General features: G+C 45.1%; 1 protein-coding gene across 2 annotated transcripts in view; it reads left to right on the top strand.

The window, feature by feature from the left end:
• Positions 1-12,210, top strand: part of UVRAG (UV radiation resistance associated) — a 150,601-nt gene that overhangs the window by 40,756 nt on the left and 97,635 nt on the right. For both annotated transcript variants that reach the window (XM_081909814.1, XM_081909813.1), the window contains exons 7-12: positions 2,218-2,323; positions 5,109-5,235; positions 6,015-6,099; positions 8,150-8,237; positions 9,292-9,352; positions 11,787-11,952. In XM_081909814.1, coding sequence (XP_081765940.1) covers positions 2,218-2,323; positions 5,109-5,235; positions 6,015-6,099; positions 8,150-8,237; positions 9,292-9,352; positions 11,787-11,952 — 633 coding nt within the window. The remainder of the gene's footprint in view (positions 1-2,217; positions 2,324-5,108; positions 5,236-6,014; positions 6,100-8,149; positions 8,238-9,291; positions 9,353-11,786; positions 11,953-12,210) is intronic.

Here is a 12,210-nt window from a genome sequence, read left to right as displayed (position 1 = left end):
CGACAACTCATTTCCTTAAAGGACCAAAATGTGTTTAGGAAACAGTAGGGAGACGTTGTATCATAAATCATCTTCTGCTAACTTCAACCTGTTTCTGTGCTATTAAACTGCAAGGCATGCACTTCTGTGTAGTGTAAGGAATGAGGTTTGAATTAGTGCTGCAGGGCTGGGCATCCCAGATTTGAAGCCTCTCCCCATGTGTGTCACCCGGGAGAAGTCTTTTCTAGCAGAGAGTGTCTGCCTTGCATCAAATAGCTTGAGTTTGGGGAGTGACTGAAACTTACGGCATATTAAAACACTTCTGGTAACTGTTGCTGCTGCCTTTTGGAAAGTACACCACTGAGCCTCTTGTGCTTGCCGATCGGAAGGTCGGCTGTTCGAATCCCCGTGACGGGGTGAGCTCCCGTTGCTCGGTCCCAGCTCCTGCCAACCTAGCAGTTCAAAAGCACAAAGTGCAATTAGATAAATAGGTGGGAAGATAAACAGCGTTTCTGTGCACTGCTCTGGTTTTGGTGTTCCGTTGTGCCAGAAGCGGCTTAATCCTGCTGGCCACATGACCCAGAAAAACTGTCTGTGGACAAATGCCGGCTCCCTCGGCCTGAAAGCGAGATGAATGCCGCAACCCCAGAGTTGTCTGAGACTGGACTTTACTGTCAGGGTCCTTTACCTTTTTATTGCAATATCAAAATTGGAATTTAAAACATTTCATGTTCCTTCTATCTTCCTCCTTCAAATATTTGCTCATTATTTCTGTTTTAATACAGTGCCATCACTGTACATGATGCTTTAGTTTGCAAGGAGTCTGTGTAAGGGAGCCCTCAAAAATGGTTTCTCCCACCTGCAGCCAGAAGTGATGTAGACCATTCTCTACTGCAGGCTTCCTCAAACTTGGCCCTCCAGATGTTTTGAGACTTTAGTTCCCATCATCCCTGACCACTGGTCCTGCTAGCTAGGGATCATGGGAGTTGTAGGCCAAAAACACCTGGAGGGCCAAGTTTGAGGAAGCCTGCTCTACTGCCTCATTCTCTTCCATGTGTAGACCAAGCTTAAAACTTTGCCCAATTTGAAATTGTAATTGAAACCAGTGGCTTCTTTCTTTCTTTCTTTCTTTCTTCCCTTCCTTTCCTTTCCTTTCCTTTCCTTTCCTTTCCTTTTCCTTTTCCTTTTCCTTTTCCTTTTCCTTTTCCTTTTCCTTTTCCTTTTCCTTTTCCTTTTCCTTTTCCTTTTCCTTTTCCTTTCCTTTCCTTTCTCTTCTCCCCCCCCCCCATGAGACAGAAGTATGAAGTGTTGCCTGTTTAGGATCCAGCTTTCCATATCTGGAACAACTCTTTGGGATGGGCATCAGGGGCACTTTTAGAGAGTAGCATTGCAGGGAAACCCCTTGACCTCCTGACATTTGTGTTATGATGTGCCATGGGGCACAATTTGGTCCTCAATGCTATTCAATTACTATTGATTGATTGCTAGAATTTATATACAGCCCTATACCCGGAGGTCTCAGGGCAGTTCACCAAATAAATCAAAATATAAAACCACAAAATACATAGTCGAAATAAAAACAACAACCCAATAACCCCCAAATGAAGCCATTGGGAGCACTCATTAGAGCAGGCATGGCCAAACTTGGCCCTCCAGCTGTTTTGGGACTACAACTCTCATCATCCCTAGCTAACAGGACCAGCGGTCAGGGATGATGGGAGCTGTAGTCCCAAAACATCTGGAGGGCCAAGTTTGGCCATGCCTGCACTAGAGGATTCAGAGCAAAATGTCTCCAGTATGCCGAAGACACGCAGCTCTAGCTCTGCATAACATCTGAATCGGGCATGGACCAAGGTCTGGGTTCTGTGATGAGCTGGTTGAGGGCCATTAAACTTGAGTTGAAACCCTGTGGGTGAATTCACACCCATTTTCCAAGCAGGAGCTTAGTACAGTGAGCACAGACCCATTTGAATCCCAGTTCACCCCATTCCTTTGCTGTGTTGATACTCTGTCGACACCAGCGGGAATTGTTATTATTAGTTATATAGTCTATTTATCACCCACCCTTCTCCAAAAGGAGGGAGGGTTACAGCAATTTAAAAACACACCATCAGCATCATTTTAAAGCAAAGACAGTCGAGAGAAGCATTCAGAAAGTAGCTTCCAGCATGTTCAATGCAGCGTAGTTTATTTCCAAAGGCTGTTTTAACTCTTCTGTGTGTGTGTGTTTGTTTGCAGGCTCCACCGGGCCCAGTGTGCAATTAAACAGACTCAGGTAACTGTTCAGAAAATAGGAAGGGAGATTGAAGAGAAACTGAGGCTTACGTCGACGAGCAAGGAGCTGGTAGGTTTCCGGGATGTATTTCTTTCTCTCACTTTATTTCAAATGCCCTGAGTAAAACATTGATGGGCACATGTAATCAGAGGGCTTTCAAAATCTGAAGGGAATACCTTGTTAGAGAGGTGTAAGCAGTTGTTAGGGCGCAGGCCCTTTCTGTGCCTAGGTCTCAGCTAATGTAAGTATGATCGGGTGGACAGAACCCCACCGCGGATCATCCTATGTCCCTTATTCGCAATTTGAAGCCAACCATTTATTTATTTCTGTATTTAGGTCTTGATTATCACCCGAATATCATGGAATTTGAGGTGCCTGGCTTGAGTGGGGGCAAACATGCAAAGTTACAAACCTGTAACCAATGAAATTCAGGAATATATTTACAAAAGTTAGGAAATGCGAACAGTAAAAGGTTTGGGAAACCTAGTCTGTGGAGTACAGCGATTCTCAACCAGTTTTCTCACACTTTGTGCAGACAATCTCTTCCCTGATAGTTAGGGGTGATTTGATCTGCAGCCACGAGTTTTTCACGTGCAGGAGAAATCACTCGATGTCTTCATGTAATAATTGCAGATGTATGGACTTTCTCAAGCACTGTCACTCTTGCGTGTAACTCAACCCCCTTTTTATTATTAAATGGAAATATTTGTCTGGAAAGCCCCAACCTCTTGATGTATTGGATTAAGCCTAAATTGCTGAGAGGGAAAAACCAAATTAATAGGCCTCCTAATGCTCTGCAGTTGTAAAGCATCAACGCTGGCTCTGTGGCGAATGAGCAAAAAGTGGCTGCCAGGAAAAACAAACTCTTACAGATTGGGATTAATGAGCTACCAGTGGAAAGTGTGGTGAACCTTGTAATTGTTTGGGCCGAGTGTAATAGCTGAGCTTGCTGACACTCCAAGCTTTTGAGGATGAGCAAAATGCATGTAATGACTTCTCGGGCACAGTGACAAACATTTTAATTGTCAACTTAGGCTCCATTTTTTGTTTTGTTTTTAAAAGAAGAATTTGGAACAAAGCAATCTGTTGGCGCCGACTAATGTCAAAGGGCTCAGCATGGTCTAGAATGGGGACCAGTATAGCTAGTAACTTAATTTGGAAATTTATATTGGCACAGCCTGGCAGGCACCTGGTGCCTCGTATCAATTTTAAGAAGCCAATCTGCTTGTATCCCATTCTCTTCATGATGTTATGCTTGGTTCGGATTGGGGAGTCCTGCATTTTATTTCGGTGAGGTTCTCCAACGAGTCTGGAAGGCTTGACACATAATGGAAAATTGAAGTCCTTCATAAAGATGGCTTTAAATGATGAGGAACGTGGGGAGTTCCGCTATCTCTCTAGCCAGAGGATTACTGTACCGTTGTGTGCCTCTTTCAGCACTGAACTAATTTTCTTCCTTCAGCCCCAGTGCCTTGTGTTGAGGCAATCAAGCCTTCTCCACTGGGTTTACATGCAAGTTGGGAACAGAGCATAGATGCATATTCCCAATAAGCCCATAAATCAAATCTACAAATAACCTAACAAAAGCCACATTTCCTTATCACTTTAAATAACTCTTCTCCATGTTCGCTTCGGTCCCCAAGGTAAAGTGAAGCCTGTCATCTTTATGTTGGCTTGTGAGCTGCTTGGAATGGGAACACGTCAGGCATTTTGCCTTTGTACAAGCAGGGAGGGAAAGGATATCGATAGCTTAATCTCTGAAGAGATTTGTGGACTGCAAAAGCCTCATACTTTGCTCAGGCTGCACTGGGAGAAAATGTAGTTGCAGAGGTTGCAAAATGCAGCAAGAGGCAGAGATCTCAGACCTTGCCTAGAGTTTTGTCATTAATGAAGACCGCTCTGCGGGAGTGCCCAAATTGCAGGTGTGAGTGTGCAGCAGCTTTAGCACGTCGTGCATTGAGCTCTCCATTGGGGAGCCCTGGGATTTTCTTAACCCCCCTGAGGCTCCCAGTGCAGCCCTTTCAGGGACTGCATTTATTTACTTTTCAACTTGTCTTCCTGCCTTTCCATGTGGGGTGCCCAGGGAGGCTTACAATAAAATAATTAATACAGCAATATTGTAACATTCAAATAACAATGCCCAGTTAAAATCACATTAAGTTGTAATCTTAATGTTTAATTCAGGTTAAAAAGGCATGGCAGCAGATAAGAAAATAATTTGGCTCACTATGGTCTGTATGAATGAAAAGGGGGTTGATTATTATTATTATTATTATTATTATTATTATTATTATTTTATTTACTGGACCAGGCACCCTCAACCTGCAGCCCTCCAGATGTTTTGGCCTTCAACTCCCATGATCCCTAGCTAACAGGACCAGTGGTCAGGGATGATGGGAATTGTAGTCCAAAACATCTGGAGGGCCGAAGATTGGGGGTGCCTGTACTGGACGATGACATAATTGAGGGGCTAGACAGGCTTTATGATCCCGGTGTCCTTCCATCATGAGATTATTACAAGCCTTGATAGCTATTGCATTGCAGGAGGCTCTGCTGCTCCCATGCCTTGACATCTTGTAGTCCAAGTCTGGTGACTTTGGCTTTGCATGGGTGCTTTCAAGAGAGCCTCTCAAGAATTTGCCCTGATCTCTTCCCAAATGGCTGAGCCTATCATGTTGTGTTCAGTGCAACAGTCAAACCAGAATCCTAGAATTGTTGAGTTGGAAGGGTCCCCGACGGTCATCTGTTTCAACCCCCTGCAATGCAGGAATCTCATCTAGCTCATACATGACAGATGGCCATCCTCTGTGTCAACATATTTGATGAGCAGCCCTCTTATTAATTTGTTGAATAGAAAAAAGAGAGTGAGTGTTTACAGTTGAAGATTTTGGTGCTTCGGAATGAGCTAGAAAGGCAGAAGAAAGCCCTGGGCCGAGAGGTTGCCTTGCTACATAAGGAACAAAGTGCGCTATTTGACAGAGGTAAGTGTGAATTTACATTTCAGTTATATATTATAACTCTATGCTGCACGTACAACCAATTTAGCAGATGCCTTCCCATGAAAAGTAGGTGATCAAAGAAGGATGAGCCATCAGAGGAGCTTGATCTGTAGCTGAGCAATGGGTTACTCCTATTGAGAAGCAGCTTCGTAGGATGAGGTGGGACCCCACTGGGCTCTTGTTTGCTCCCTTGATAGCCATCTGCAGTGGTGGTGCTGTAGCATAGGGTGGGCAGGTCAGTGGCTCCCCGCTTTGGCAAGCTGCCACCGTGACGCAGTTCTTCGTTTTAGAGCTGTAAGTCTTTCCAACCAGTTGTCTTAAGGTAGCTGTGAGGTCTTCTGTTGATTTATGAGCTCTGAAGAAGGAAGAAATCCAAGAGCACACCAATGGTGCAATTAGGAGAGAGCACTGTTGTTTAGTCGTTTAGTCGTGTCCGACTCTTCGTGACCCCATGGACCAGAGTATGCTAGGCACTCCTGTCTTCAGGAGAGAGCACAGCAACTAGCAAAAAGCTTGCATAGTGTCCTGGGTTTAGCTCCTTAGTGATGCATTTAGGTTTTCTCCAAAAGATGGGTTCAGACTTGTGGTAATAGAGATAGTTCTAAGGTGTTTGGCAACAAGAGGCATTCCTTAAAACCATATTTCATAGTATTGCTTTCTTTGTAAATACTCCAAAAATAGTGTTGCGATTGTTGCCAGTATTTAGTGCTGAAACACACACAAAACAATCAGATACTTTCTTCCAAAAATGTCCCTGGTAGGAAATGCGTTTGAGGAAGAATATCAGAAGCTCCGACTGGACAAAGAACCCTTGCAAGAGTTGAGAAAAGAATGCACTGCTAAGAGGTAAAAGGAGTTTGTCTTTTTGGTTGTAGAAGTTGCATTGGTTGTAGTAGTGAAATGCTGACCTTATCTTTCATTTGTCGGATTTCTACCCTGTGCTTCCGTCCGAAAGGGAGCCAACAACATAAAAATGCTATACACAATAAGAGTTCAAACATCACTGAAAAGAACATTTTAAAAAAAACAGCTGCTAGTACCTTCACTGCAAATAGCAGCAGCAAAACTAGCTCTCAAAGGCCCGGGCAAATAAAAAGAGTTTAACGTTCTGCCATAATACGGCAGTCTGGGGGACTGTTTGACTTCTCCTGGAAGGGGCACCGCCACAGAGAATGCCCTGTTTCTTGTCACCATCCTTCTGGCCACTTCAGCAAGTGTGGTCTCTCCCCCTGATAGGAAACTGTGGGTTGCAAGGTACTGGAAAAGCAGGTTTTCACAAGTATTGGGTCCCATGCACAGCAGTACTAGGAGTGAACATATTGTAGCTAGGCATAGACACTCCTTGCCATGGAGGCTCTTTGGCCCTCCAGTAATTCATGGGGAATACTCCCCCATTGAGAGCAGGCAGGTGTCACGATTGACAGACCTGAGGAATGCTTCCATAACAGCACCTCCATTTTCTTCATGCTAACTGGAGCATTATCCCAGAGAATTCAGGAATTCCGCAGATTCGATAAGTCTCAAAGGATGGAGTGCAGTAATAAGCTGCCCATGGTCAATCCACACCTGTACCCTTGAATTCTGGGTTGAAAATTACCCTGTTCAGTTTAAACAACAAAAAAAAATCCTTCCTGTTCAGTTTGCACTTCTTGGTTATGACACTACATATTGGGAGCTGTGGGGCCAAAGACTGGACATTTTGCGGATTCAGTAGTTGGAATGGTGATTGGAGGAGGTGAAGCAAATGAGCTGACAGATTCACTAATTCTTCTTTGCCCATGTACCGTATTTTTCACTCTATAGGACGCACCTGACCATAGGACGCACCTTGTTTTAGAGGCGGAGAACAAGAAAAAAAATTATCCCCCTCTCTGCTCAGCGCCCCTTCAGCGAAGCGGCAGGAGAAATGGAGCCCCTTCCATTTCTCCTCCCGCTTAGCTGAAGGGGCGCTGCGCCTTAGCTGAAGGGGCACATACCCTTCAGCAAAAGGAACCCGAAGACTCCGGAGTGCAGCGGGAGCTCCCACCGCGCTCCGGAGGCTTCAGCCGGCTATCCTTGAAGCCTGGAGAGTGAGAGGGGTTGGTGCGCACCGACCTCTCTTGCTCTCCAGGCTTCAGCGAAAGCAACGTGAACCCTCTGGAGCACGGCGGGAGCGCTCCCACTGCGCTTCGGAAGCTTCGCGTTGCTATGGCTGAAGCCAAGGAGCCTGCATTCGCTCCATAAGACGCACACACATTTCCCCTTAATTTTTGGAGGGGAAATTGTGCGTCTTATAGAGCGAAAAATACAGTATGTGTCTCGTGCATACACACAAACACACAGAAGTGTCTTGCTGATGAGTTCTCATGACTGACAGAGGGACCTAGCAGTTGCTGCCACCGACCAGGAATCTCCTCTGGATTCTATAGTTCTGTCTGCGAGTCTGCTCCCTGGGGGAAACTTGTAAAGAGTCAATATGTTTGCTGTCCTCAAACCTGTTAAGTCAGAGATCTCACCAGGTCTAGTGGCCTTAAGATGATTCTCTGGTCCCAATGGGTGACACTGCTGCAAGCTCATCCACTCAGAAAAAACACATACCACACCCCTGGTTGTGTGAGCTTTCAGCAGCAATTAGTTCCTCTGCCTCCTCTTGTCTAGGAGAAAGAAGATACAAAGGAAGGGGATTTCATTTTGGCTTGAGGAGTTTGCTGAAACAAACACCGGTCATTTTTCTCTTAATTGTGCCAGTGTATCTTACACTTTTATTAAAGGTGGCTCTCCTTTTTAGTCATGTATATATTGCACTATAATTTGGCAATACTGTGAATATTAAACATAATTAAATCTACTGTGAAGCATTGGGAGTAATATGTGTTGACCCTTCAGGAATTCATTCAATTTTTGTCTTTTTCATCAGAGAGCAATTCTTGAAGACCAACGCACAGCTGACCATCAGATGCAGGCAATTACTTTCTGAGCTTTCCTATATTTACCCTATTGATCTGGTGAGTTTCACATTCTCCAGTAACGCCAGCTTCAGAAGCTGTAGTCGGGATACCACATTCAATTGTGGAACCATCGGCATGTCAAACCAAAGATATTGTAGTCTCCTATAGATAGGCCCCTACCTATAGCATGTGCAAGGCTCCAGCTTCGGCCTCCACCATCTCCAGATAAAAAGAACTTTGATCACAGGGCTGGAAAAGAACTGTGCTCAATGCATTGGGGAACTGCTGCCTGTTGAAGCAGACGTACTGTGGAGCCTGAGATCAATGATCCCTCTGTTAAGGGTATGGCATGGTGTAGCAATCACCCCCTGTTGAGTGACTCTGGGGACATATGATAGGTCCCTTAAAATATTCTTCACTAGGGTTCTCCTGTAGGCCCACCTTCAGTTCTCAGAAGCAAAGGCCAGGAGCGTGTTTATGGGGGTATCTATATAAGTAATAGGGACGCTGGTGGCGCTGTGGGTTAAACCACAGAGCCTAGGACTTGCTGATCAGAAGGTTGGCGGTTCAAATCCCCGCAACAGGGTGAGCTCCCGTTCCTCGGTCCCAGCTCCTGCCAACCTAGTAGTTCGAAAGCACATCAAAGTGCAAATAGATAAATAGGTACCGCTCCGGCGGGAAGGTAAATGGCGTTTCCGTGCGTTGCTCTGGTTCTCCAGAAGCAGCTATGTCATGCTGGCCACATGACCCAGAAGCTGTCTGCGGACAAACGCCAACTCTCTCGGCCAATAAAGCAAGATGAGCGCCGCAACCCCAGAGTCGGTCACGACTGGACCTAATGGTCAGGGGTCCCTTTACCTTTTATATAAGTAATGAAGGCAGCAAGCAAAACGCAGAGCAGTGCGGGCTGCTGTCAAATCAGGAATGCTAAAGTGAAACGTGGCTTTTGATTTCTTCTGACTCGCTTTTCCACTAAACGTTCATGGCACATATTCGAAGACCTGCCTGCTTCCATTACATGCTCAGATTTTGATTCTGTTGTTTACAATTCGGGTTTTTGATTCTTGCTTGGGCGCCCTTCCAACCTCACTTTCTGCTATTAAATCCACAGAATGATCAAAAGGATTATTTTATTTGTGGAGTCAAGTTGCCCAATTCTGAAGACTTTCAAGGTAATTGGCTATTTACCTGCTTGCTTTTGATACCTAATTGCCCTGCGCAGGCACGCCAGCAAAGAAACCCAGACAGCAAATTTCAGTTGGGGGAGGGATTCCATTGTTTCTCAGGAGACATTTTTCAAACGAATGTTTCTAACAGCTCCATGATGGGTACCCATATTTTAAGAAAACAAATTTACCGTAAATAGTGACTCACTTTGATTTCTTGCAGTAGTTTGCCCTATTTTGCAAGCCCATCATTGTTGCTACTTGGCAGCATTTCTTACTAGCCCAGATTTCCATCTGAACCTTCATGACATTGCAAAAAAAAAGAATAGTAGTGATTTCCCCCCTAAAACTTCTCTCCCTTGTCACATAGAAGTCATTTTTCTTATCCACGGTATTGATTGAGCATCAGTTTAGATCAGGGGTCAGCAAACTTTTTCGGCTGGTCCACTGTTCCTCAGATCTTGTGGGGGTCCAGACTATTTCTTTTTTTTGGGGGGGGGAGAATGAATTCCTATGCCCCACAAATAACCCAGAGATGCATTTTAAATAAAACGACACATTCTACTTGTGTAAAAACATGCTGATTCCTGGACCGTCCGTGGGCCGGATTGAGAAGGTGATTGGGTCGGATCCGGCCCCCGAGCCTTAGTTTGCCTACCCAAGGTTTAGATGATTGAATTCTGAGTTAGTGGTGTGTCAAACATCTACCAGACTTATTGTGTGATGTGGCTCTTCTCTGACCTTAATAAAGGTTAAATGCTAATGTGCACCCAGATGTAGCTGTCTAAACAGGGGGTATCTTATGCACCAATTTAAAATCTTCGTAAATAAATACTATTCCTTGCTCTATTACAATCCTGTCCAACGGCTCCCCTTGTGTCGAGAACTTTTTAACAGCCCATTTTTTAGGTTGTCACAGCTGACTAGTGCCCGTGAAGTGATTACAGTTCTCAGCAAACTTGTCACATAGAATTAGGTGAGCCGCCCCCCACGGCATAGCTGAAAATTGAATGTGGTGAAACGAAATTGGCAGGTTGCATTGAAAAGAGTGCCTTTCGTATGATTTCCTGGAAGTTTAACGCCAGACAGGTTGTGGAAATTTAAATTCAGGCAGGAGAAGATGGGGTTAATCCGTGACAGCGAAATAGTTTGCTGTAATGAAATACATGTTTTCCCCTCCCTCATTTTACATAAAGGGAGCAATCTCTCTACCCCCCCCCCCACCCCCCTGAGTTTGGATGTCTTGTCTCCGCTTACCAAAAGCTTGGCATGAGTTCATGGAAGCCGGGTGTGACTGATTCTCAGAAAGCCTAAAAAAATGGAGAAGCAGAAGCTCTTTTTTTTAAAAAAAACAACAACACCAAATGCGTAGGAGATGAGAACATCTGTAAGGCAGGATAGTTAGCTCATATGCCCTAATGGGAAGGAGTGGGAGAGCAGGAGATATTCTCTCAGGAAAGGTAGATTCTGAAGTGTGGGCTGAAAGGAGTAGTCTCTCCTCTCCCACAGTGGAGTTCGGACATAAGGGTTGAGGTGAGAGTGAGGACTTCAAGCTGATGGGGAAAAGTCGGTTAGGTAGGAAGTGGGGGAAACTTCCAATTGGTGACAGATGCGGCCTAGGACCCACGTACCTACAGGACCGCCTCTCCTGGTATGCCCCGTGGAGGACCTTAAGTTCCACTTTGGAGGTCCCAAGTCGCAAGGAGGTTAGATTGGTCTCAACTAGGGCCAGGGCCTTTTCAGTACTGGCCCCGACTTGGTGGAATGCTCTGTCACCAGAGACCGGGGCCCTGCAAGACTTGACATCTTTCCACAAGCCCTGCAAGACAGAGCTGTTCCGCCCTGGCCTTTGGTTCGGACTCAGTCTGACCCTTATGTTTCCCTCCCCTTACGGTTTTGATCTATGGGCTACTTTTAAAATGGGGCTGCATTTTAAATTGCATTTTAACCTGTATTTTAAATTGGATCTCTCCCCCCCCCCATATTATGTTGTTACTGTAATTTTACTGGTGTTAGCCACCCTGAGCCCGGCTCTGGCCGGGGAAGGTGGGGTATAAATAAAATTTATTATCATTATTATTATTATTAGATGTGTCGGAAAATACGGTATCAGAAGAGATTGGGCGTGACCATCTTTGGCACAGAATCTAGAGGTGGCTAGGAGGGTCCGGGAAACAACACAACCCTCCATAGGGTTGACCCCTCCATAGAATCATTGAATTGGAAGGAATCCCCAAGGATCATTTGTCCAGCCCCATGTCTATCGGCTCATTTCCCCCCCTGCAGTGTTAACTTGCCATGCCCCAGTTAAAAAACACACAACAGAATTGAAGAGCTTTGTGCAGTAAGAAATAGCCAATTCAAATCATGGCAATGAGCCACTGTTTGGACCCAAATAGGGTGGAGTGACTCTGAACCGTGTGCTTGCTCTCCTTTACAGCAAAGGACGATGGCAGCAATGCTGTCGCTTTGGGCTACACTGCTCATCTGGTCTCCATGATTTCCTTCTTCCTGCAAGTGCCACTCAGGTATCCAATAATTCACAAGGGCTCCAGGTCTGCAATCAAAGATAATATTAACGATAAACTGACCGAGAAAGAAAGAGAGTAAGTGTATTTTATTTTAATTTTTTTGTGGTGGGGGCTGTCAAATCTTGGTCAGAGTAACTTGTTTTTTACACCGGATCTGATGTGCTCCATAAAATCCCTCCAAAATTGTGGCTGACACCTTGGTTTGTTCTCTTGTCTCCTGTGAGATGTTGGGACCAAATAACATTAGCACCCAGACCTGGCAGAGCTGGCTGTTTCAAACAGTGTTTCCCTCAAACGTAAATTCAAGCCATTTCCTTACATACATGTTTCTCT

The sequence above is a fragment of the Podarcis melisellensis genome, assembly GCF_964234715.1.
Source record: "Podarcis melisellensis genome assembly, chromosome: 4".
NCBI lineage: Eukaryota > Metazoa > Chordata > Lepidosauria > Squamata > Lacertidae > Podarcis > Podarcis melisellensis.
The sequence above is the reverse complement of the archived record's forward strand: the minus strand, read 5'-3'. Positions and strand labels throughout refer to the sequence as shown.